The 22,556-nt window shown below is 46.3% G+C and overlaps 6 protein-coding genes across 8 annotated transcripts; 3 read left to right on the forward strand and 3 right to left on the reverse strand.

The window, feature by feature from the left end:
- Positions 1-227: 227 nt before the first annotated feature.
- Positions 228-1,958, reverse strand: LOC108051207 (SET domain-containing protein SmydA-8). Its single transcript, XM_017133218.1, has 4 exons — positions 1,870-1,958; positions 1,682-1,810; positions 501-1,623; positions 228-445 (listed from the first exon to the last, which is right to left on the reverse strand). The coding sequence occupies exons 1-4, from the start codon at positions 1,932-1,934 to the stop codon at positions 272-274; spliced, it is 1,491 nt and encodes a 496-aa protein (XP_016988707.1). The 5' UTR covers positions 1,935-1,958; the 3' UTR covers positions 228-271.
- Positions 1,959-2,057: 99 nt separating this feature from the next.
- Positions 2,058-3,989, reverse strand: LOC108051235 (SET domain-containing protein SmydA-8). Its single transcript, XM_017133256.1, has 3 exons — positions 3,754-3,989; positions 2,438-3,701; positions 2,058-2,381 (listed from the first exon to the last, which is right to left on the reverse strand). The coding sequence occupies exons 1-3, from the start codon at positions 3,804-3,806 to the stop codon at positions 2,232-2,234; spliced, it is 1,467 nt and encodes a 488-aa protein (XP_016988745.1). The 5' UTR covers positions 3,807-3,989; the 3' UTR covers positions 2,058-2,231.
- A 138-nt stretch (positions 3,990-4,127) lies between these two features.
- Positions 4,128-21,781, reverse strand: LOC108051233. Of its 3 annotated transcripts, none has more exons than XM_017133254.2 (24): positions 21,636-21,781; positions 20,088-20,411; positions 17,335-18,121; positions 16,846-16,938; positions 16,725-16,782; positions 13,990-14,129; positions 13,758-13,931; positions 12,373-13,434; positions 11,870-11,954; positions 10,989-11,811; positions 10,749-10,932; positions 10,571-10,682; positions 10,347-10,496; positions 10,174-10,224; positions 9,796-10,105; positions 9,598-9,729; positions 7,961-8,394; positions 7,307-7,898; positions 7,058-7,235; positions 6,799-6,992; positions 5,151-6,735; positions 4,877-5,086; positions 4,705-4,815; positions 4,128-4,646 (listed from the first exon to the last, which is right to left on the reverse strand). In XM_017133254.2, the coding sequence occupies exons 2-24, from the start codon at positions 20,111-20,113 to the stop codon at positions 4,461-4,463; spliced, it is 7,677 nt and encodes a 2,558-aa protein (XP_016988743.1). In that variant the 5' UTR covers positions 20,114-20,411; positions 21,636-21,781; the 3' UTR covers positions 4,128-4,460. The 3 variants fall into 3 exon arrangements, with proteins under 3 accessions (XP_016988743.1, XP_016988742.1, XP_016988744.1); XM_017133253.2 differs by having other exon boundaries at positions 9,598-9,735; XM_017133255.2 differs by lacking the exon at positions 12,373-13,434 and having other exon boundaries at positions 9,598-9,735.
- On the forward strand, positions 14,720-15,206 carry LOC108051238. Its single transcript, XM_017133260.2, has one exon. It carries the CDS (start codon positions 14,787-14,789, stop codon positions 15,204-15,206), a length of 420 nt encoding a protein of 139 aa, XP_016988749.1. The 5' UTR covers positions 14,720-14,786.
- Positions 15,224-15,815, forward strand: LOC108051237. Its single transcript, XM_017133259.2, has one exon. It carries the CDS (start codon positions 15,336-15,338, stop codon positions 15,813-15,815), a length of 480 nt encoding a protein of 159 aa, XP_016988748.1. The 5' UTR covers positions 15,224-15,335.
- On the forward strand, positions 15,895-16,710 carry LOC108051236. Its single transcript, XM_017133257.2, has one exon. It carries the CDS (start codon positions 15,895-15,897, stop codon positions 16,618-16,620), a length of 726 nt encoding a protein of 241 aa, XP_016988746.1. The 3' UTR covers positions 16,621-16,710.
- Positions 21,782-22,556: the final 775 nt, after the last annotated feature.

Raw genomic sequence — 22,556 nt, forward strand, 5'->3', positions numbered from 1 at the left:
TAATTAACGACATATCTCGTCTTATAATAACTTAAAACCAAAATATTTTAAGCAATGGTAAAAGCTCTGAAAACAATAACTACCATATCTTAATTTCAAAGCCAGTGCACTCCTTTTTTTATAATTCTGATCCGATCTGATATATCCGCTTTCACCTTATCTATTTTACCAGATCCGAAACCTGTAGCTCTTATAAAAACAGCTGCGGTTCAAAAATTAAATCACGGTTATTGAAATCAAATGCCAACTTTTTACTGCCTCAGCACAGGTTTTACTGATCTACCACATCGTCATTAGATTCTTGGATGTTTTTTATATCGTCCTGCAGCTCCTTTAGTTCCCGGAGCATGGAGCGCGAAAGCTGACCCTCTGGAGTGGCCAAGGGCTCGAAGAGCAGCATTCGCAGGGATTCCCTAATCATGACCTCAACTTGCTCCAACGTCGCCTAGAATAAAAAATGGTTTAAAATAATATAGGGGATAATTCTAACATATCCCCACCAGTAGATCGCTGCCACTCTGCTCCTGCTCACTGAACTGCTTTCTGGCCAACTCCGCCTGCGTGTTGGCCAGTTCGTAGAGAGCGATGGCCTTCATTCTGGAGATTCCCGGGGCCAAAACCTTCAAAACCAGCAATATTTCCTGGCACAAACGAATCTTCCTCTCGTAGACTTTCTTATTGGGTCGATGCGCTATGTTCTGCAGGATCTGGCGCAGTATAGAGGCGATGTTCTGTTTTAGGTCCAGCATTAGGTAATGATTCCGATGGAGCAGCCGGCTTAACTTGGCCAGGAGAAGCTCCAACCTGTAGATATCATCCCTGGCATGAAATATCTCCTCCCTAGCCCTCTCCAGAATATTCGCAACAAACTCCTGTTTCAGTGTGTGATCCGGATTGAGGATGCACTGCCAAGTTCCGGTCTCCGGCTGGCGGATTATGTACCCACCTGGGCAGGAACAGTGGCTGCAGATGAAGCTGCTCATGTGTGTACCCAGCTCGGTGGGATCCTGGCAGCGTGGACAAGTGCAGTCAAAGTACTTGCCCACCCTAAGGATGTCACGACGCTCCTCGGTTCCCAGGAGCACATTGGTGTAGCAGTTGTAGAGGATTTCCCCGGCGGCTATGAACCGATTGGCATAGACTTTTATGCGTCGCTCGTCATCAATGGCGGTCACCAGGTTGGGCATGCAACTGTGGGCAAATAGTCCCGCCCTGCGATACAATCCCCTCATGGAGCCACCCGGTTCGGGAGCCCTGATCTCAAAGGCGTTTACATCCAGGATGCTCAACAAACCCTGCACTTGGTCCTCGTCCGCCTCCCTCTGCAGGTGTTTCAGCACTCCACATTCTTCCAGAGGAGCAAAGGCGTGCTCGTGGTAGTTTTTCCAGATGTCCGTGCCCTTCCTTGTCGCCAGATGGGTTTCCATTTGGGTCATCTCCTCGTACAATGGCAGTGTTTCTGGATGCTCCCTCAAAAGCAGACATTTCAGGGCTGGCTGGATATCCGGGTGCTCCTGGAGACGCTTCACCTGCTCCTCCGAGAGCTCAATCTCAGCCAGCCTCTGGCAATTGTGGCTATTGTGGTCCGAGCAATCCTCGCACAAAACTAAAAGGCGACACTTCCTAAAGAGTTTACATAAGAGTGAGCGGTGGATGAGGAACTTGTATGACGTCCACCAACCTGCAAAAATTCTGGACCAGCTTGAAGCACTTGGAGCAGCGGCGATCGCCCATGTGGGGCACGACCACGATAGGCTGCTCCAGCAGCAAGGTCTCGCCAGCACGCAGATTGCACTGGGCCACCACAAACCTGGAGGAAAAACCCAGGGGGATCAAGTGTGGAAAGGATTAGAGTGGGAATGGACCCACCTGCCCAGTGCCTCGTTCTGCTTCACCTCGCACTTCCTGCCAAAATCGTCCGTTGCGGCGGCCATTCTCTGTTCCCGTTCCCTTTGGCTACCTTTGGCATACTGACAACACGACCAGCGACAAGCTGGCAACTTATTTTTAATTGAACGACAATTCTTTATTTATTTCTTGGTCAATGATTCCCCCGCCCAACCAAACGTTGAACCGTGTCGCCGGCACACAATGTAAAACTGGCAGCCGCATCATCTGAAGGGAGAGCATTGCTTCCATTCGCCTAGTCTAGTCTAATCTAATTTAAATTTAAAATCGTCGCTGCAGTGCCGCGAATCGCATCCAACAATCAAGTTAACACATGTAGGGAACTATCTGCCGTATTTCTTCAAATCGGACTCAATACGCTCCAGCTCCATGGAAATCCGGTCGGAAAGGTAGCCCTCTGCGGAGTTTTCTGGCTCAAAGCGGAGTAGGTCCATCGCTTCCTTGGCCGCCAAACTGGCGGTCCTTAAGTGGGCCTTGAAATATTCATTTTTACTATCAAATCTCCCCGAAGATCCCTGAGGAAACTCACCACATACTCCTTTTTGTCCAGATCACTTTCGGCAAACTGGAGTTCCACCAGCTCCACCAAGGCGAGTAGATACTCGAACAGGCCAATGGCGTACAGCTTGGAAATGCCCGGCACCACCGCCCTGCAGACGGGCAGCAGATCGGAGCAGAGTTCCACGCGGCGAGCCAGGAGCTTCTTGCACGGCTGCTCCATGGAGTTCATCAGGGCCGCCGCTCGCAGGATGCTGGCAATGTTTTGCTTGATGTCCAGCAACATGAAGTGATTGGGATGGAGCAGTGGTCCATACTGGGTCAGAAGGGATTCGTAGACCTGCAGCTCTCCCCTGGCCTCGACCAAGGCTGCGCCCACCTCCGCCTGGAGCTCGTGGACTTCGGCAGCGGTGAGCAGAGCTTTACAATCCGGACATCGCCAGTCTCCCAGTCTCCCATTTGGATCTATCTCGCAAACGGAAAACCCGCTGCACTCTCTACACTTCATGCTGCTCATGTGTGTGCCCATCTCAGTGGGATCCAGACAGCGGGAGCAGGAGCACTCCAGTCTCCGACTGAGTCGCAGTTGGTGTTGTCTCTGGCTGGTGCCCATCAGAGGATTGGTGTAGGAGTTGAAGATTATGTCACCCGGCTGCAGGTGAACAGCCGCATACAGCTTCATGTTGAACTGCTCGTCCAAGGCCACCACCGTGTTGGGCACGCAGTTGTGTGGCAAGCTGGCGCCACACACGAAGACTCCCTTCAGAGTATCGCCATCCCTGGCGGTCACCTCGAAGGAATTGCTGTCGATGCGGATGCAGTGGGCGTGCAGGATATCCGAGGTCAACTGCTGGGTGGGAAGAACGTCGAGCAGGCCACTCTCCATCAGTGGGCGCACCACCTGCTCCTCGTGCTCCTGCCACATTCCTTCTCCGTCGCGGTAATCGCTGAGATTTACTGGTGTCTCCAAGAGCATTTGGCAGTCGCCTCTTGTGCCAGGATTGTCCAGTAGAAGTAGCAGTTTTAGCAGTCCACAAATGCCATAGTGCTTCACCAGGATATCCTTGCAGATGGCTTTGCCTGCTCCGCTGGCGAAGAACTCGCATTCGAAATCATCGTGCTGGCTGCAGTCCATGCATAGCGGAAACACCTGGCACCTCCGGCACATCACATAGGACTCCTGCAGGCACTGGGCGCACTTGAGTTGCTGACACTCCCAGTGGGGAGCCACCAGCAAGGGCCGTTCCTCCAGCAATGTCTCTCCTGGTTCGATGCTTATGGCGGCCACCAAGTGCCTGCATGGGAAAGTTAATAATGTTCATGTCTTGGAAGAGGAGCTCAACTCACCTGCCCAGCTTTTCATTGTGCACCTGCTGAATATTTTCGCCTAATTCCTGCATCGATTACGTGTGAGTTGCCTGGCGAGAAATGTACTCAGTTAGTGATTTCACCTACGGCGTCGTGGCTTGTGCTTCGTTTACCCAACCAAAACGCACTGAGCAATTATAAATATACTCTGCGGTGTTGCTGGCGGAGGAAGAAGAATTTGCCTATTTTTCAGGAGCCCTGTCGTTTCGCTAAGTACTTTGGCTAATTGCGTGCGTAGCTCGAACGTGATGCTGCTTTATTTATAGACTCAGTCGTTTGGAGGAGGTGATGCCGCACTAACGCGTCTGCTTTTCGCTTAGTTTTTCCTTTAGGGAATGATTTATTCAATCGAATTCTTCTTAATAACTATATAGTTTATTGTTCTTTATAAATGTATCAAACATTGTGTATTTAGCTGATATTCTTTAAGTCGATAATATGCATATATATATGTATTTAATTAGTTTTACGAGGGGACATTGTTAGGCTTAATTCAAAGTGTTACGGTTCTTGTGGAATACATAATATTTTAGGAAAACAAATGAAGCTACATTAACAGTAGTAAAAGGCATGCTCTAAGAAAGGCTACTCGTAAAACACAGACGCCGCCAATTCAATTGGTCAAATGCGTGGGGGAAAACAAGAACAAATATGTATTTTATACAAAAAAAAATTAAACAAGTTTCCTATTCCTCATCCTCAGTGCTGTTAACTCTCATGGCTTCCGGTGTCTGAACCTGGCTGGGTGAAGCCGTGGCCGTGGGAACCGGCGTGGGCGTTGGCGTCAGCGAACTGTTGGAAATGGCGTCAATATCGTCGTCAAACTCTACATCCTCAGCATGCATCAGCTTCGAAAGATCAAACTTAGTTTCCTGTTCGGGTAGAGAATGTTAACTGCCTAGAAAACCATTATAGTTTGTGGTGATTTACCTTTACTTCATCAACTCGCTGTCGGTCATGCAGCGCACTTAAAAGCTCGCGGAGGTGATGATTCTCCTTACGCAATCGCTCCCTTTCCATATCGCGTTCGTTAATTTTTGGCTGTCATTATGTAAATAACATTTAGATAATTTCTTTTGACTTGAAAATGGGTTAACCCTACCAAAAGCATGGAAATCTGCTCATTCAGTACTGTCACAATGTTGCTGAGTGCATGGCATGGCACACTCGGCTCAAGCACACTGGCGTGCTGGATGCGATTCGGCCCACAGGTGCTGCCCGATCCTCCATGTAACTTTTCCGAATCTTTTGGCGCCTCTGTTGGTGATGTCTGCGTCGAACTATCGACTTTGGAAACTCTGACTTGCTCGATCTATGGGGGAACATTTATTAAAATAGGTGACTTTCAAAACGCTAATAGAAAATGTTATATTTACGGCCATGTCGATGTCCTCTTTTTTGTCCACCACAGGTTTCTCTTCGTTTTCTGCAGTAGCTACTTCGCTAATTTGACATTTTAGTTCGTCGGTTGATGCAGCAGGCGAAACCTCGTTATCAGCTATCGTCAAATCTCCCTCTTCCTTGGTGCTCTCCGCCTTCGCATTGTGCTTATCTTGGTTGCATGGTTCACTTGTAGTAGGTTGTGAATCTGACGGCTCAACTTCCTTCTCTGCCATCTTCTTCTCCGCCTCTGCCATGGGTTGTTCCTTCTCCACCGGCAGACTCTCAGGAACAGCATCCGTGCTTTGGCGTTTCGTCGACTCTACAACAACCGATTGTGAAGTCTGCGGCTCTGTTTTGAACGGAGCCAGTGGCGTTGTCGGCCTTTCATGTGGCTTGGACGGTAACGCTGGCAAGCGCAGTTCGTCGATCTCACAGTACCCGTCGTCGTCTTCGTGTATGGCAACTTCGTCAAGATCAAGGGTTTGTAGTTTGGGCATCAACCGCGATGGCGGTATCTGCGCCTGGGCCTGGGCATGCTGCCTATTTGGCGGCGGCAGCGGTGGCGGAGATGAGGAGAACGAAGAGGATGGTGCCACCTTCTTGCCCAGCTTTTCCTTCTCGTGACAGTGGCCGCAAACCACAGTGGAAACTGCTGAGACCTCTTGCTCGGGAGTCACGTGCATGTATTCGTTCAGCATCTTGGCCAGGGTTTGAATCTGATCGTAAGCAGCTAGGGCAATATCTGCACTGTCTTTCGGTGCCTCTGGCATCATGGCAATGTCCACAATCTGGTCGTAGTGCTCCACTGGCAAACGGAAAATATCACAAATGATTTTCTGCTTCTCCAGCAAATCACTCCTAATGGAGGCGTCTAGCCGCCGAAGTTTCTCTCCCGGAGTCAGCACGGGTTCCGCGGTGTGGGCTGGACTGATGCTGACCTGAATGGCCGTGGGGTCCACTAAGGGGCTCTGCATCAGTAGGGTGCGCGTGTTGTTCGAGTTGTTCGAGCAGACAATACTGGCACTATCGCGTTTGGAGTGACCACCGACCAATCCATAGGTGGAGTTTCTTTCCTCGCCAGTCGATCCCGGCCTAACGGATTCCCTGGCCGACTGAGAATGGCGTAAAGTGACGTCGTTCGCCTCTGATCCAGTTGCGGAATACTTTTGGCTGGGCTCCCCAGTGCTTCTTATTGACATAGAGCGATTAACATCATTCTGGCTCGACCGCAGTTTCGGTGTGTTTACATAATCAGCATCAGATTCATTTGCTCCCAGCTCCTTTTGCGGATTTCGTAGCTGCACTCCGGTAAGGGAACTAACATTGCTGTTATTGGTCGCTGGGGCCGGCGTAACAGTGGCTATCGGTAGCATGGGTGCCAAGGGAGTGGTGGTCACCGTGGCTGTCGCCGCCATTGGCTGAGCACAGTCGGTGGTCAGTTCCAACGACTCCTTGGTGCTGGAATGGGGGATAGCGGTGAGAGCAGGGTCACTGATACTGGTGTCATGGCTGTTCGAGGTGTTCTTCGAACGATTCTTGGACTGGCGGGCAGCAGCATCCGATATGTGCTTAAACCAACTGTAAGAGAATATTTTAAATGAATACTCGTTGAATGTATTACGGAATGAATTGATCTCTTACGTCTTGCATTCCGAGCTGCTCGGCGCACGCAGCTCCAGCATTTGTGATGATTTTGTCTTGATGAGGAAAAAGGAATTCTTGTCGGCCGCCTCTTGGCGCACCAAAGTCTCCGCATCGATGCTCATAATGGGACTGACGGGCTTGTTGTTCACACTCAGCGGCGTGTGTAGGTTCTTCAGATAGTATTTATCATCCTAAAAAAGGAATGCAAAGAGGGAATTAAACATTTAATTGCACTTCCACAGGAATTATAACTTGCCTGCTTGGTCAGCAAAACGATCATGTTTTCAAACAACAGGCCGTGCAGCTGAACGCCAGGATTCTTCTTAATAGTCAGGTTTCCGTCATGGATCAGGTGGTGCTGGGTCAGGTCCAACTTCCTAAACTCCTCCTTGTCATAGGAGGATCTGTCTAGCTTACGCTGAATATTTTGCAATCTGTTTAAATCAGAGAAAAGGTGAACAAACATTGAAATACAAATTTATTTTTAAGCTTTTTAGATACGCACTTGTGAGCGTCCTCGGCTGTTTTAACGGCCTGGTTGACCTCCACGAGAATCCTTTTTGAGGATTCCACGGCTCGCTGGATGGCCTCCGCTTCGGTGGTATTTTCCGGCAGCAATCGCACAGTCACCTTGTAAAGGCTATCAAACAGCAACGGATACTTTGTGAGGCGCTGCAACACAGTGGGCAACAGGTCCTTCAGTTCGAGCCGGCGACATGCTTTGTCCGACTCCGACTTTCTCAACAACTTCTGCAGCGACTCATCCTTGTTGCGCTTCTCCTTCAGGGCCTCCAAGGCAATTTGCTGGCGGGCACAGAACTGAGCAGCGTACTCGCATAGAACTACTCCGGACTGGCCGTCGAACATGTCGGCCAGCAGGTCTCCCACGGTGTTCACCACATGGTTTTGCTCGATGCGTCGCTGCTTTAGACGCTGCTCGAAGGCGCCGTGAATCTCACGGAGCGAGAGCAATGCGGGTGGGAACAGCAACAGCAGATGATCCTGCGACAGCAGTCCACTCTCGTAGAGTGGCAGGAAGAACAGTCGATCCAACAGCTTGAGGGTTCGCACATGGTTGCGTTCAGTTTGATAGATTTCTTCAGAGAAATAGATCACGATCAGTATTATATATACCTCATCAAAGAATATTTAAGCTCACCATTGATAATCTCCTGACGTTTCTTTTCGGCATCCGTTAAAGCTGCCAGCATCTCGGCGGCCACCATTGAACTCCAGTCGGCCTCGTTGACATCATCCTCGTCGTCGCTCTCCATGTTCCATGGCTTAGGCAATGGATGACCGGCATTCCAGAAACTAGAGTTGCTGGCAGCACTACTTCCCCCGGCTCCTGCCAAGCCGGCCTGAAAGGAATCCTGCTGACAGTACTGCTGGGCATGCTGCTGGATGAGCAGGTGTGGATGTTGGCTATGGTTCAATCCAATCGGCGGAACATGGACGCCACCGGCAGCTCCGGCCGCAGCAAAGTGCTCCATCGAAGTGCTGGGGCTCTCGCTGCCACCAGCTGAAGAGAGACTAGAATTGGAACTGGCCACATAGTTGGCATTCGCAAGACCCAAGTCCAGTTGCTCATCGCTGAGTTGAAAGACAAACATTTTAAAAATAAATACTTAACTTTGCTAAAATGTAATGAAATTGGTTGCGTATACGAGAGATTTGCAATGAATATTAGAACCCTTAAGCTTGGTTTTCTGGGAAGTTTAGTCAATTTACTTAGCAATGATATCAAACTTTGCTGCCTTCAGGTTTGAAGTATTTGAATAAATTAGGTGAAAAATGTTACCAACTATTCTGTTTAGTTCTCTGATATACACCACCAAATATTTCCTTTTTAATTTATTTAAGCTTAAGCTTTAAGCATTCAGAAAACAGTAACACGCTTTTTATTTACTTCAGGCTATTGAAATTAAGAGTTGTCTTGAAGCTTTTACTGCGATTAAAACGTATATTTCTTTCCATTATCTCTGCTCGGATTGATTAGTTGGTAATAGTTGAAGTTGATTCCCCTGCCGGACTGATGAGTCAATTCCAACGCGAGAAACGCCACTAAAAAGGCATTCGAGCTGGCAGGTGCTGGTAGGAAATATGTCGGAACCAGTTGCTCAAACAGTTTGTCAACAGGAAGCCGAGAAACGGCGATAGCTAGAAGCCAGGACGCGACCTGGCATTGACTAGCATGGCCGGGAACGGACTGGACGGGACTGGAGTGGCCTACATCTACATCGCAGTGCAGAAAGCGGGGCGGACAATATAATCGATGTCAATGCCGGCGTCTAATCAACTATCCCATCCACGGTGACACATACGTATGCGGTAATAGTCACCGTAAACATTAGAAGGGGGCAGTGGTAATGGCTAGTCGAAGGCTGGATACCCTGGGGCGATTCCATTTAAAGGTATTAATGCAGTGTGTGCTAATCATATCCTTGCCAACTTAAATATAGTTTAATTAAAAACTCAAACTAAAGCGAATCTTTTGAATAAACACGCAATGGAAAGTTTGTGGAAAGTTTGCGCAATGAAGGCAGACAGCATATATTGCGGCGCAGTTCACATTAATTAGTAAAATTAATATCCGGTAGCTTGGCCACCGCTCAGAAGAGTAGGAAAATGCTTTAGTTAAGAGGATTTAGGGAGTGGCCCAGGCAAAGGCCTTGGAATGGAAGAATTTATTTGGTAAGATGAGACGCCGAAGGAGGACAAGAAATAAAGACAGTGGGTCAGCACCCCCACTTCTTCTTCTCCTTGCTGGTAGTGAAATCGATTCCTTAAACTTACTTGGGACGCGACGACAAACTTGGATCAGAGGTCTTGCGACGACTGTTGCGGTTCCTCTTGTTAGACAAGCGCTCCTTGTAGGACTCCGACCGATTTACCGAGACTGGCGCGCTTTTGTGCTTCGGATGCTGACTGTAGCTGCGTTGGATTATATATTATATTATTTATCGCCTACAGGAATATCTTTCCACTACTCACCGCTCCCTACGTGCATCCTTGTCCACTGCATCCAGCGCATTTAGCTCGGTAAACGCACTCAGGCCGGCGGATACGGATCCACTGCTCGACGGCGCCGTAGACGCCACACTCGTGGACAGATCCATGTTGCATCCGGCGCCACCACCGGGGTTAATACTGTCGTTGGCGCAGCTGCCGTGAAACGAACTCTGCAGGTCAGTTGTATTCAGTGCCGAAGTGTTGCAAGATGTGTTCCCATTCGACCGTATCGATATGTTTGCATCCGGCCGACGATCTGAAGGTTGACGCACTATCGACGGCTGGCCACGGTCTGAAAACAAACAGACATTGAATATAAGTAAGTAAAAGTATAGTCCGTGTGCAACTAAGATACCATACCTGCAGTCAACTCTATGTCCAAATCCTCATCCTGTCGACTGCGTTTTTCATCTAAGGGGAAAATAACGTATTCATTTATAAAATGTTAAGCAACCAAACACTTTCTAGTTTCCCGGTCAATTACAGATACACAAAACTCAAGATTAAGCCCCTGCTTTGAAAATTGTACTTACTTCCAGTAATGTCACTGGTGCGCGGTCGAATTTTTCCCATGAATTTACTGATCTTGTCGTTATGGGCAAGACGTTTTGCCTGGGGCAAGGGACCGGGACAACTCTCGTCAACTACTTTCGAGCATTGGCGGTGTATATTCAATTTACAGTCTGCAACAGAGAAATCACGCATATTATATGGAATATATATTTTTTTCAAAGGCAAATTTAAGAGAGGCGCTCACCTGTACAATGATAACCTTGCGGACTCACACCCCAGATAATCGTCTGACAATGATTGCAGTGCGTCACTTCATAGTATTGACGCAATACCAATGGATGACCACGAACATTCATCTGCAGGGTGACAGATTTACATTTTGAGTTCGATGTGGAAAATAAACTGGGTGTTCTTAAGCTCACCTTGCGATTTTTGCCCATAATACGTGACTTGAAGCTCTTGTCTCTGCTCACAAAGTGGTGGACCCGCTCGACGATGCTGCTCGGAGGCTGACGAGTGTTGAAAATTCGGTAGATGACCGTGGAAAGGGCCGAGCACAAGGCAACCTTACGCACATCCTCCGGCGGCGAACCGTTCTCATCCTCACTAGTTAGGTTAAAACATTTTAGTAAGTAAATACCGAAACAAATTTAAGAACTCACATTAGCGTATGTAGATTGGGCATCAAATATTTGTCGATGATTTGCTCCCTTAGCTTATCCGTCCTTGCCTCGGCCAGCTTGTCGTCCGTGGGTCCGTAAATGGTGCCCAGGCCAGCGGTGCGCTTCTGCTGAAACTCGCGCAGCTGCTCGCTGATCAGGTCCTTGGCCCGCTTGCGGCTGCGCAGGAAGACGGTGCGCAGGATCTCAACCTTGTCGAACTCCAACTGCAGCACATTATCCACCTCGCGGGCCAGCAATTCGTCCTGGCGATACCACGACAAAGGAGCACGTGGCACGAGGAATGTGGAGTGGATCTCGTAGGCCCACTTGCGCATGTCCTTGGAGGTGCCCTCCTTGTACAGCTCAGTGATCAGGTAGAAGAGAAGCGGCGCGGGATCCGAGTTCGAGATCACGTAGTTCAGGAAGATGGCCAGGAAAGTGACGTGCTCAGCCTCCAGCAAACGAGTCAGGTTGTTGAACGGCCCATTCTCGTCAATGAAGGGCTCCTCCATATCTGAGGAGTTTTCGTCTTCCATCGATATGATCTCCTTCTGCGTGTCGTTCGACTGGGCCGCCTGTATATGGCCGGAATGTAGGGACGTCGGGATTGGAGAAGAGGCTGCTGCCATCGGCGTAAACTGATGGGACTCGATAAAGACTCCTGGTCCAGCCGCTGCTGCCCCGCGACAGTTCTCGTTGGGATCTTCCAGGACGGTCATATGCGAGCTGGATAAATATGGCGGAGGTGGTGTTCCGGGCGGGGAGACCTCGCCATCCTTCTCGACAATCTCCCACGAGCCCGAAGTAGTTTTCGCTAAACGATCTGTGAACAATTTAATGTTATTGTTTAGTTTTTAAAAAGAGAGGGCTGTATTCCGTACCCGGATGACGTGGATGCATATTGTCGGGTGAAGATCCAACGCGACGATGCTTGTTCTTTCCCAAATTCGGTGTCTGTCCCAAAGCCTGTGAGGTTAAACGATTTTACAAATTATTTCGATTACATTCCTAAGTATCTTCAACATAATTCGAACTAAGGTCGATCATAATTAACATATAATTTTGACCTGCAAATAGCTTTCAAAGTCTACTTCTTCAATACAATGCAAATAATATACCCACAAATAATAACAATAATTTCCTGCGTGTTATTCAGGTTTAATGTGTTCTCGGTTGCTGTTAGTTGAGCTAGCGGGAAGCTAATTAAATTAATTTTATTAACATTGGCAACTTATGAAAGCGTCTTTTAAATAGTTAGAAGCATGAAACAGAGAAATGTTAGAGAATGGAAAGTGTGTAAGAATTAGAGAATTAGTGTTAGGTTCTCGGCAGTGTTTTTGTTGGCAAAGAGATAGAGAGATCGAGTGATTCGTTAGCTACTTACGCCTGTGGCCTGGCCACCGCTCAACTGATGTTGCTGCTGTTGCTGATATTGCTGCAGCTGCTGGACAATGTTGGGCCGCTGGGACAGGGGAAAGGCGATATTTAGGTTGTCGTTCTGCACCGCCGTTGTGGTGGAAACCAGCGGATAGTTGAACGCAGTGCCCACGGAATTGGGTTGGGCGAGATTCTGACAGCTGCCGCGGCTCATATCCTCCGTCATCATTCCTGGCAACCGAGGCGGCAGCGGCGGTGGACCTCCATCCACTTCTATGGATCCTCCAGCTGCTCCCGCCGCACAGGCCGATTCCATTTGCAGAAACATCTGGGTGGACATCTTGGGATCGGACAGTGCCTTCGTTTTTATCTTGGATCGCTTGGACTTGGCATTGCTCGGACTGTTGTCTGTGCTGCTGGGCAGTTGCTGCTGCTGCGATCTGTTCAACTGGGGACTTGTGGCGCGATCGAGATCCGAAACAGGGGCCACCAGCTGCGAGCCGCCTGGCGATCCATTTCCATTCTTAAGGTCCAGGTTCAACTGCCTGGGAGGATTCCTCTGCGGCAGTGGCGGCGGCACATCCTCCTCGATTAAACTCCTTGAAATCAGGAACTTGTTTTTGCCCTTCGAAGACGCTCCGGAATCCTTGAATCGGTGTTGCTGCTGATGCGGATGGAAGTACGTCTGCTGCGAGGTTGGAGTGCTGGTGTGCTGATGCATTGACTGCGACATGGCCTCCGCCTGGTGGCTCAGGCGCTGTTGCTGCAGGAAGTCCGTGAGGCCGAACGGAGAAGGGGTTGTCAGGTCCTTCTCGATCTTGTTTTTGCGCGTGCCCAGCGACAAGGACGAAAGGGAACGTGGCAGGAGGGACAGGAATGCGGGTGAGGTGCTAGCTGGCTGTTGCTGAGGCGGATAATTGTTGTTGTGGAGATTGTGGTGGTGGTGAAGTTGATGGAATTGCTGATTGCTGTGAGTGGCGGACGCAGACAAGTGTTGGATTTGGTTGGGCGTTAGTAATGCTGTGTTCTTATTGCCGGCGGCCGCCTGAAGTTTAACAGTCGGTGCATCCTGTGTTAGGGTTTCATCATGGGTGTGCGTTAGAATGCCGCGAGATGGAAGAGAAAGATAGAGATCATGTAGCATCAATCGGTTTCAACTGATTCCCTTTGCAACTCTCGTTTCCTTTTAATTAGCGCACAGCTCAAATTGTTAAAAACAGCGAAAGAGAATGGTTATGTTTTATTATTATTAGCTGGGTTAACAGAGCTGCTTGGCGTCTGCTGGCGGCATTAATTTCGTGTTGTGGAAGGGAGGGGCTTCCTGGGTCTAAGGAGATTCGCTGACCTAGCTTACCTTCAAAATAACCCCTACTTAATAACCCCCTCACTCACCTCGGCTCCCACCTGATGGAGTTGCTCGCGCAGTTTACGGATGTTCGCCTCCGACAGCTTGTAGCTCGGATTGTTTTGATCGCTCTTCAAACGCTCCAGATTGAGTTTCTCCTGCTCCAACATTTTCTGCAGCGTCTGGATCTTGTACGTCTCCATCTCCCGCCGTTTGATACTCTGCAGTTCGCAACAAATGAATCAAATAGTTCTTAATCTTTAGCTTCACAATACCCACATCCACCGGTTGTGGTCCAGTTATGGAGGCAGTGCGATCTCGTCCGGAAAGAATCGGTGTCGAGGGCGTCACCACAGACACAGAAGTGGGTCGTGTTAGCTTCTGACTTCGCTTCACCGAAAGTTCAACAGTTGTAGAGGCTGGAATATTTCAAGAGAAATAATTCTTTGATTAGCCTGTCTAAACAAGTTTTAACTTTTTATACCCGTTACTCGTAGAGTAAAAGGGTATATTGTATTCGTGCAAAAGTATGTAACAGCTAGAAGGAAGCGTTTCCGACCCTATAAAGTATATATATTCTTGATCAGGGTCACTAGCCGAGTCGATATAGCCATGTCCGTCTGTCCGTCTGTCCGTCTGTCTGTCCGTCTGTCTGTCTGTCCGTATGAACGCTGAGATCTCGGAAACTATAAAAGCTAGAAGATTGGCATTTTGCATGCAGATTCTAGGAGTTCCTACGCAGCGCAAGTTTGTTTCAAAACGGTGCCACGCCCCCTTTAACGCCCACAATCGCTTATATACGATTTTAAAAATTTAAATATTTCGAAAAAATAAAAATGCAGTTTTATTGTGTTTATCAATACCTATCGAAATGTAGAAGAAATTTTCCAAATCGGACCATTCGTTAAAAAGTTATGCGTGATCAAAGTTTCTATCTCCATCTCCCTCGCACTCCCTTTACCTGAGTAACGGGTATCTGATAGTCGGGGCACCCGACTATAGCGTTCTCTCTTGTTTGTTCTAAGAAATAGCCCACATAATGAACTACTCAAAAAAACCACATTAGACACATTATAATGATTTTAAACAGATTCTTAAAGTTTGTGCTCTTCGCAGGGACATTTTACTTGGGAAAGGAGCTCGGCGTCTGGGACGATCCAGTCGAACTGAAAAGCAGTACACCCATACAAGAAACAGATGAAACTGTTGAGACGGAGAGTTCCAGAGAAAAAACCGTAGAAAAGAAGGGCCCTGATTATCATAACTCTTTCTTCGACGAGGAGGAAAAAAGAAAGCTCCAACGCAAGAAAGAGGACATGGAGAAAAAGCTTTGTCCCAAGGGGAGCATCTGTGAGCCTCCACCAAAGCCCTTAAGCGAAAGTGTTGGCGAAGCCCTCTATGACACTTGGCTGGCCCTAAAGAAGATCCCATCCTACTGGAGCCGAGCGGCTGAAAGTATGGCCGATAGCATTTGCCGGTTTTTTAAGGGTGATTAGAACCAAACTATGATAATAAATTGCCTTCAACATGTACGTAAAGTAATCAAAGTAGACATGACAAATCATTTTAAAATTTATTCAAAATTTGGTTGAAATTATAAAACAACGTGCCAAAATTATAATAAAATGCCCTGCAAATTAATCGGTCGATGTGGTATTCTAACGGGGATTGGCATGTGCGTGAAGCCAGAAGAGAATGTAGTCCGTGCAGACCCCGAAAATCTCGGCTGCAGCTCTGTTCCGCTTTCAGAGGAGAGCCAGTTCAGTTTCGTGGCTGCGGACAATTGCAGCTTAGCCCTCCAGCGGGGATTCTACTTTTCCCTTCGCATGCCCGACTGGGCAAAGGAGTTTAAGGCACAGACCCAGAAGATTCTGGCCCATGGATTCGAGCCACTAAAGGCAAACTCGAAAAGCAAAGACTCAAAGCAGTCGATGGACAATCGGTCTGATCGTTATGGCATCATCTTTTCGGAGAGCACTAGTGCCAATTTCTTTGGAGATATTCCGCGAGAGATGCAAGTTCCTCAAAGAACGAACTCCCAGCGTCCAGTGCGATCGCCCAAAATCAAGGACGACTTAACGTGCGGCAAAAGGGTGTCACCCTAGACGCTTCGACATGAGCTGTCAAAAATTTAGGAGCATTTAATAACATCACTTGGAGATCGGGGTTCCAGCGCTAGAAAAAATGGTTGTGGGTCTGATTTTGCGGGCGGGCGTTGTCTACGCTGTGGTAATGGCCACCAAGAACTACGGCGTGTGGGAGTCCCCTGACAAGACGCAGGAAGTGTACGAGGACGCTGTGGAACATATCGAACCCTATGCTGAGCGGGCGCGACGCCAGCTGAAGATCTGCCCGCCACGGCCGCCTCCGCAGGGCGAGTGGTCATTCTTTGGCATCCACTACTACAATCAGTTTGTAAAATCGGTCTTTGACGTCCTCAGCGTCTTTCCCGCTGGACTAGCTGCGTTTTTGGAGAAGGCCCCTGGCCATGTAACCGCGTTCATCGAAAGCATACAGAAGTACATCAAGGAGAGCCGGTCTAAGAAGAAGGAGATTACCATATCCAAGGGACAGCTGGACGAGACGCCTCTGGTCAGACCCCCAGGACTGGTGCCGCCGCACTGCAAGGACAAGAACTGTCCGAAGGCTCCTCTGATTCCACCTGGGTGCAACCGAAACAGGGATAGCTTCATCTACGAGCCCCGGTTGCCCAAGAAACCACCGTGCGAGTGTTCCAAGTGCAAGCAACGGCAGGCGGAAAATTGGAAAGACAACAAGCGCAAGTGTCCCAGACTTCCCAGCAAAGAAAGGAGGTGTGCTTGCGGCGAAGAGCCCCGGCCAGAACCCCGCTCGGAACCCATTAAATCTTGCAAACAGTGCCGAAAACCACCTAGTGACACCACTGGCTAGGAACCCCTTCACGAAATCTCCTCACCACTCTAGCAAAATTTGTTGTACCAAAACCTAGACAATATAAATTTGGTTAACTTATTTTGCAAACTGCGCTTACTTACCTTTTATAAGACCCACTACAGTTGGATGCTTCTCCAGGCGCACTTCATGGCCATTCACCTAAAATAGATCAGTTAAATAAATGGGATATCCTTTGAGTTATAAAAACTGGGAACTACTTACCTTTAGTATCATATCGCCAGCAACCAGGCCTGCAATCTCGGCTGCACCGCCGGGTTTAACGCTTTCCACAAATACAGGATTGTCTCCGGAAACCTGCGACAAAGAAAATATAACTTATTAGATAATGTTCATAAAATTATTTTTAGTTCCTTTATCTGCATTGTTTACTGGTTTTAAATGACACAAAGTATACAAGTTTGTACTCTTTTTGCCAGGAAAAGAACTAAAGAAGTAAAATCAATCAAATCAAACCTAATTTCTAGTAGTCACATATATGTTAAAATTAACATTTTTAATTAAAGCAAATCTATTAAACACTTTGTATTGCCAGTTAATTGTATGTCAACAGTCGTTTTACAAGTTAACAACAAATAGTTTGTCAACTAAGTGGTTGAAATTAAAGCTTATTTTGAGTTAAAGAAATTGCACACTATTTCTTCACTGTTGAGGCCAAGAAATGCAGCAATGATTCTTATCATAATTACCCACCTTCATGCCGTATCCGTTGCCATCCTTGCGCACAGTCAGAGTTAAATACTGAAAATTTTTTGGTAATGGCGTTGGCGGCGGTGTCGCAGGCGTCGTGGGCTCCTGGGCATGGCCACCACCCAGCTCTCGGGAGAGGGGTGTCAGGTTGAGACTACTCCGCTCCCCTGGCGCCTGGAGAACGGTGCTGGTGTTGTCCGATTGATTCGATTGCACGCCGCCGCCCATTATGCTGCCGTTGTTGTTGCTGGCATTGTTATTGTTCGCGCATGTGGGCGTGGCTGGGGCAGAGACACCACCACCAGCTACAGTTGTGGTGTCACCATTCATCTGGCTCTGCTTGTAGCTCGCTGGCAACGGCGGCGTCTGCGGGGGCACCGAATTCTGGTTCTGGTTCTCCCGATCCCGATCCTTGTCCCGATCTTTGTCCCGATCCCTGTGACCACTCAGGCTGCTGGCCAGACTGCTGAGGCTGCTCGCCAGCGACGGGGATCGCGGTATCTTCGACTTGTTGGCCGACTGCTTCTGCTTCTGTTTGCTCTTGGAGTTCTTTACAGATTTCTGCTTGGGCGCTGGCAGCTCGGGAACTGAGTCCACAACAATGGCTGGTGACTGAGGTGCAACCGCACCTGCTGCTGAGCCTGCTCCACTTGCAGTTCCAGGGTCTGAGTTGCTGACACCGTTCGTGCTTGTGTGGCTCGCTGATGACTCCGGGGGCTGAATGCTTGACTCTTCTGGCAGCTCCTGAACTTCATCGTATTCATGTTCGTCAGTATACAAATCGATTAACCTGCGGAAAATGTAATAAATAATGTTAATTGAGGCTTAAAGCATGACGCTGGTCTAAACATGGTTTATAATAATAATAATGACTAATCATTAGGGAATAAGAATTCGTTGCTATATCTGGGTGTATAACCCACGGAGATCACTAACATCATTTGGCTTCCATTTTAATTAACTCCCCATTTTAAACGAGTTCTAATATTTAATTTTGTTGAATCATTTCATTACCTTCCTGTGCTCAAACATCTTTTCTGCAGTTGTAATTGTTTTGGAATGGAATCACAAGATTGTAAATTCAATCATTTTATCAATACTAAATCATTTCATGACGGAACTTCTTCTGCATGCAATTATTCCCATACTGCGGTATGCTGTTTTTTCGAGCAGATAGCTAGATTAGTGGCTAATCAAGACCTCGCCGTGAATGCGACAAACATGTAACGAAAGTCACGGCCAAAGCCAAAGTCAAGCGATCTGTCATCGCTGGTGGGTCTCTTTTAATTGAGCTAAAATTAAATCAGCCAGAAGAATAGATACAGTTTAATTGCTGTTTATTTGATCATTTTGCATGTGAATGGAATGGATATACGATGGATGTACATACATACGACCAGACCCGTCTATGTATATACCAGACTATAATAAAAGCTCATTTCCCGCCTGGTGAATTCATCATTATGATGAGGTAGGTATTTCCATAACAGCCGGACAAGACCTCCAAAAAGCCAATGTTTACATTATCTTTTTTCACTGATTGGCCCATGTCAATAACATGTCTCTGTTTGATCTAGAGAATTCTCTCTCTGTCTAAATTTAGCCGCTGAATTTTGAGGAAAACTCACTGCAGTCCGTTGACGGGCTGAGTAAAACCAGTTAAAGTCCACGACAAAACCAAATAAGCAACACCTAGCCGAGCTGTTAATAGATTTAAATCATTTTGCATGCTCATTATACAATCCGTGGTTAAAACACCACCACAATATGGACACACAATCATGCTTAGAAAGTCATTGGTTTCGCCAATCTATTTGGGCTAAAACTTCCCCTGGTGGCAATAAAAGAAATAAATGGTAAAATGTGAAAACTGGCCGCTCCCTAAGTTGGTGCCAGTATATATGTATTAAGTCATCCATTTGGTAGTCGAAACCGCACAAAAACAACCCCAAGCTGGGGGGCACTATTGGTATTAAAAATCAGCAAACAGTGCGTTTCAGAACTGTGAGACAGCAAAAAGTTTTACCTCGCCTGCTGGCATTTTTCAAACAACGTTAGGTGACTAATCATGGGTCAACTGAATTTGTAATTTGTTACGAAAATTGATCGGTGATCTAATGCAAAGTTATCTCATGATTTTAACTGGATATTAGACTACTAAAAATTATGCACCACAAGGAAACTGATTCGAGAAACGTATGCTGTTTCCTTGTAAGCGCTCTTAAATGCGCAGTTTACTTTTAGTGAATATTGAAAAGATTTTAAAACCATAATAGCAAAACGATTTAAAAGAGATTATTACATTTGTAGGAGACTTGATACATGGGCGATTATTAATTAAAATTGGTTGACTATATCCCTGAGCTACCATAGAAACAGTCGAGCTCCATTGTTTGTAGAGATAATTGATTGAAACTCTAACGAATTTGTGTTCAACTTGGTTAGAAATTGCCTTTCCTACACTTGCGTACTTTAGGTGTTTAATTTTTGTGTTCGACTACTCATATAACTCCATGATTTCATTTAAATTATGTATCCGACCAGTTGACACTGCCTTCAAAATTCTATACTGCATTTATATGTATAATCGATTGTGGCGTAGGAATAAGAGAGAAAATAACAATTGTTAAGTCTCTTGGGGACAATGCAATGCGACAGATAAAGAGTTATCGTAATTCGAGCAATTAAGACTGTGAGTAAAATGGTTATTCGGGGGAAATCAAAGGCCTTGGCTGCTTGGCAAACGTTGAACTCACCGTTTTTTGATTGATGGGTCATCCATAGGGTTTCCTGCGATGATTCTTGCTGGCTGCTGTTCGGATGCGAATTTGCAAATTCAAAGGCATGCGTAAGCCACTCGATGTTGGAGGATTTCTGGGGGTATTGTTGGCATTGGTTTTGGAGTAGTCACCAGTGGATGCGGAATGTTTTCGCAGCTATTTTTAAATTAGGTAATAAAAACGGCCCGAAATTATTCCAGAAGTGTGATTTTCCGTTGGTTAAAGTTCTTTTTTATGGTTTTTGTTGCACTTTTTCAATCGGTTATATATATATTTTGCACTGCTACTTTTCACTTAAACCTGTGCGCACACAAATTCGTTTGAAGACATTATGGGCATTAATGCATGTACATTAAAATATTTGTGTGCTTTGGGTGGGTGGGTCGGTGACGGGTTAAGGGAGGGGCAGGGAGGCATTGGGAGGGTTAAAATGCAGGCAGCGATCTCCTTGCAATTGCATTGTTTTTATTCCAACACAGAGATAGGTAAACACACCCACACACCATCGCAAAAGCCATACATATTCCAATCGCTCTCTCGCAGCGCACTTTTTCTCTCTCACTTCCGTTAACGTCTGCGCTCTGGAACGCTCTCTACCTCTCTCTCTCTCAGCAGTTGTTGCTGCTTTTATTGTTGTGCTTTTTGCTGACTAGTTTTCACGAAACATTTAATGGATGACGACTTGGAGTTGGGGGAAAACAAGTTTTGGCCGAAAAATTAAATACTAATGAAATACTAAGCGGACATACACAGGCAGGAAAATTCCAGCGATCCTTTTCAGCTCGCCTATTTTCCATTGGAACAGCTGATTGTTCAATTAATCTCATGTTCAATTACCGTGACAAAAAAAACAATTCGCACTGATCTCACTGTTTGGTTTGTTTACCCAAATAAATCAAATCTTGCAGTTTCACTGCTTTTTAATTAAACGCAAATATTTAATTGAATAAATATGTATACACACAAACTGATCCGTGTGTGTGTGGGGGTGCGAGTGCGATCATCGCCGCAAACGCAAGGCAAAACAACATGGCTGCCGCCGCCACTTGTTAGAGAAAAATAACCGAATCGGAGTCTCGAAAAGCGTCCAGTGTTTATTTTGTACTCATTAATTATATCGACGCCTGATCCGCCAGGCCGCACATCCCTAAAATCGAAATAAAGCTATGTACTGCAGTTCAAGAGTTCAGCACTCGACTCACACACACACACACCACTCACTGGAAAATAAATACATATGCCGTCATACACTAGCCCCTATAAGCGCGCTGCGTCTGTCTGCGTGCGATAGGTTAGAGATCATTTTTAGACAAATTTGCGTACAATTTTCCTAGCAATTGCCATTACAAGTTCGCGAAATTTTTCGTCGTTGACGAATATCCACAAATGCACTTGTACTTTATACGCCAGTGTGCGGGTGTGTAAAAGTCTCTTTTTTTATGGCTTTTGTTGCTGCAGTGAGCTCACGCGTAGCGAGCTGCGCATCATTCTTTCTTCGCTTTTTCACTTTCGCCACGCACTTACTTTAAACTTTAAACGCACTCGTGTTGCCACCAATTGTATTCCACAAAGCTGCGAAAACTGTTTTTATTTTTTCACTTATCGCGCCATCAAAACACGCACACGACGTTCTTTTCTTTTCAGGTTGAAAATTGGAATGACGATAAAGAGCGCAGAGAATCGGGCATATTTATTAGTGTTGGAAAGGGTGGGTTTTTGTACAACAGTCCGTACCTAAGAATAGGTACAATAAGTATATATAAATTAGAATTAATAACCTACTATTTTTAATAAGAAGTTAAGAACCTAAGTTAAGAATCTAAGCAGCCAAATAAAAGCCGAAGACAAGGTGACATTCTTAGCTCAAATTGTAAGAGCCATTTAATATGTTATGCAGTTATCTTAGAAATTGTAAAACCAAATTAAGTATTTCAAAAACCGAGCTTATTTACTGGCGTTGGAACCAATAGGTTTTTGTAAAGCAACTTATACTTAAGAATAAATTGCTTTAAAAACAATTTAAAATGTTCATATTCAGGTATCTTAGAAATTACAAACAAAATTAAGTATTTCAAAAACTGTTCAGTTAAAATTTAATTATCATAAAAGCCAGAACGTATATAAATTATATTTACTTACACAAAAACATCCCTTTTAGTTGCATTAAAATCAAATGCTGCTGAACAGCCCAGTGTCAATGCTGAAGATATTAACCCATTTTCGGATTTATACTTTAGTTGACGTTGAAAAATAGTAGACATTTTTAAAATAAAAAGATGAAGATTCGTACATGATGATATCAAGAACCATACATGTATACAAATTATATTTATTTAAACGAAAACATATATTTTGGTTACTTGAAATCAAATGCTTCCTTAAAGCCCAGTGTCAATGATAAACATATAAAAACTTATGTATTTACTTGTTAGGCAAAAACGTACA

This window comes from Drosophila rhopaloa, unplaced genomic scaffold, assembly GCF_018152115.1.
Source record: "Drosophila rhopaloa isolate 14029-0021.01 unplaced genomic scaffold, ASM1815211v1 contig_115, whole genome shotgun sequence".
Taxonomy (NCBI): domain Eukaryota; kingdom Metazoa; phylum Arthropoda; class Insecta; order Diptera; family Drosophilidae; genus Drosophila; species Drosophila rhopaloa.

Excerpts from the sequence above, each read along its gene's own strand:
- LOC108051233 (XM_017133253.2), bottom strand. The coding sequence starts at position 20,113 with ATGGATGACCCATCAATCAAAAAACG. Across the intron at positions 4,816-4,876 it reads AGCAGATTTCCATGCTTTTG|CCAAAAATTAACGAACGCGA; the intron begins GTAGGGTTAACC and ends ACATAATGACAG. Across the intron at positions 4,647-4,704 it reads AGCGAGTTGATGAAGTAAAG|GAAACTAAGTTTGATCTTTC; the intron begins GTAAATCACCAC and ends CTACCCGAACAG.
- LOC108051235 (XM_017133256.1), bottom strand. The coding sequence starts at position 3,806 with ATGCAGGAATTAGGCGAAAATATTCAGCAGGTGCACAATGAAAAGCTG. Across the intron at positions 3,702-3,753 it reads CACAATGAAAAGCTGGGCAG|GCACTTGGTGGCCGCCATAA; the intron begins GTGAGTTGAGCT and ends TTTCCCATGCAG. Across the intron at positions 2,382-2,437 it reads TGGACAAAAAGGAGTATGTG|GCCCACTTAAGGACCGCCAG; the intron begins GTGAGTTTCCTC and ends GAATATTTCAAG.
- LOC108051238 (XM_017133260.2), top strand. The coding sequence starts at position 14,787 with ATGATTTTAAACAGATTCTTAAAGTTTGTGCTCTTCGCAGGGACATTT.
- LOC108051236 (XM_017133257.2), top strand. The coding sequence starts at position 15,895 with ATGGTTGTGGGTCTGATTTTGCGGGCGGGCGTTGTCTACGCTGTGGTA.
- LOC108051207 (XM_017133218.1), bottom strand. The coding sequence starts at position 1,934 with ATGGCCGCCGCAACGGACGATTTTGGCAGGAAGTGCGAGGTGAAGCAG. Across the intron at positions 1,811-1,869 it reads CAGAACGAGGCACTGGGCAG|GTTTGTGGTGGCCCAGTGCA; the intron begins GTGGGTCCATTC and ends TTTTTCCTCCAG. Across the intron at positions 1,624-1,681 it reads CTGGTCCAGAATTTTTGCAG|GAAGTGTCGCCTTTTAGTTT; the intron begins GTTGGTGGACGT and ends TAAACTCTTTAG.
- LOC108051237 (XM_017133259.2), top strand. The coding sequence starts at position 15,336 with ATGCCCTGCAAATTAATCGGTCGATGTGGTATTCTAACGGGGATTGGC.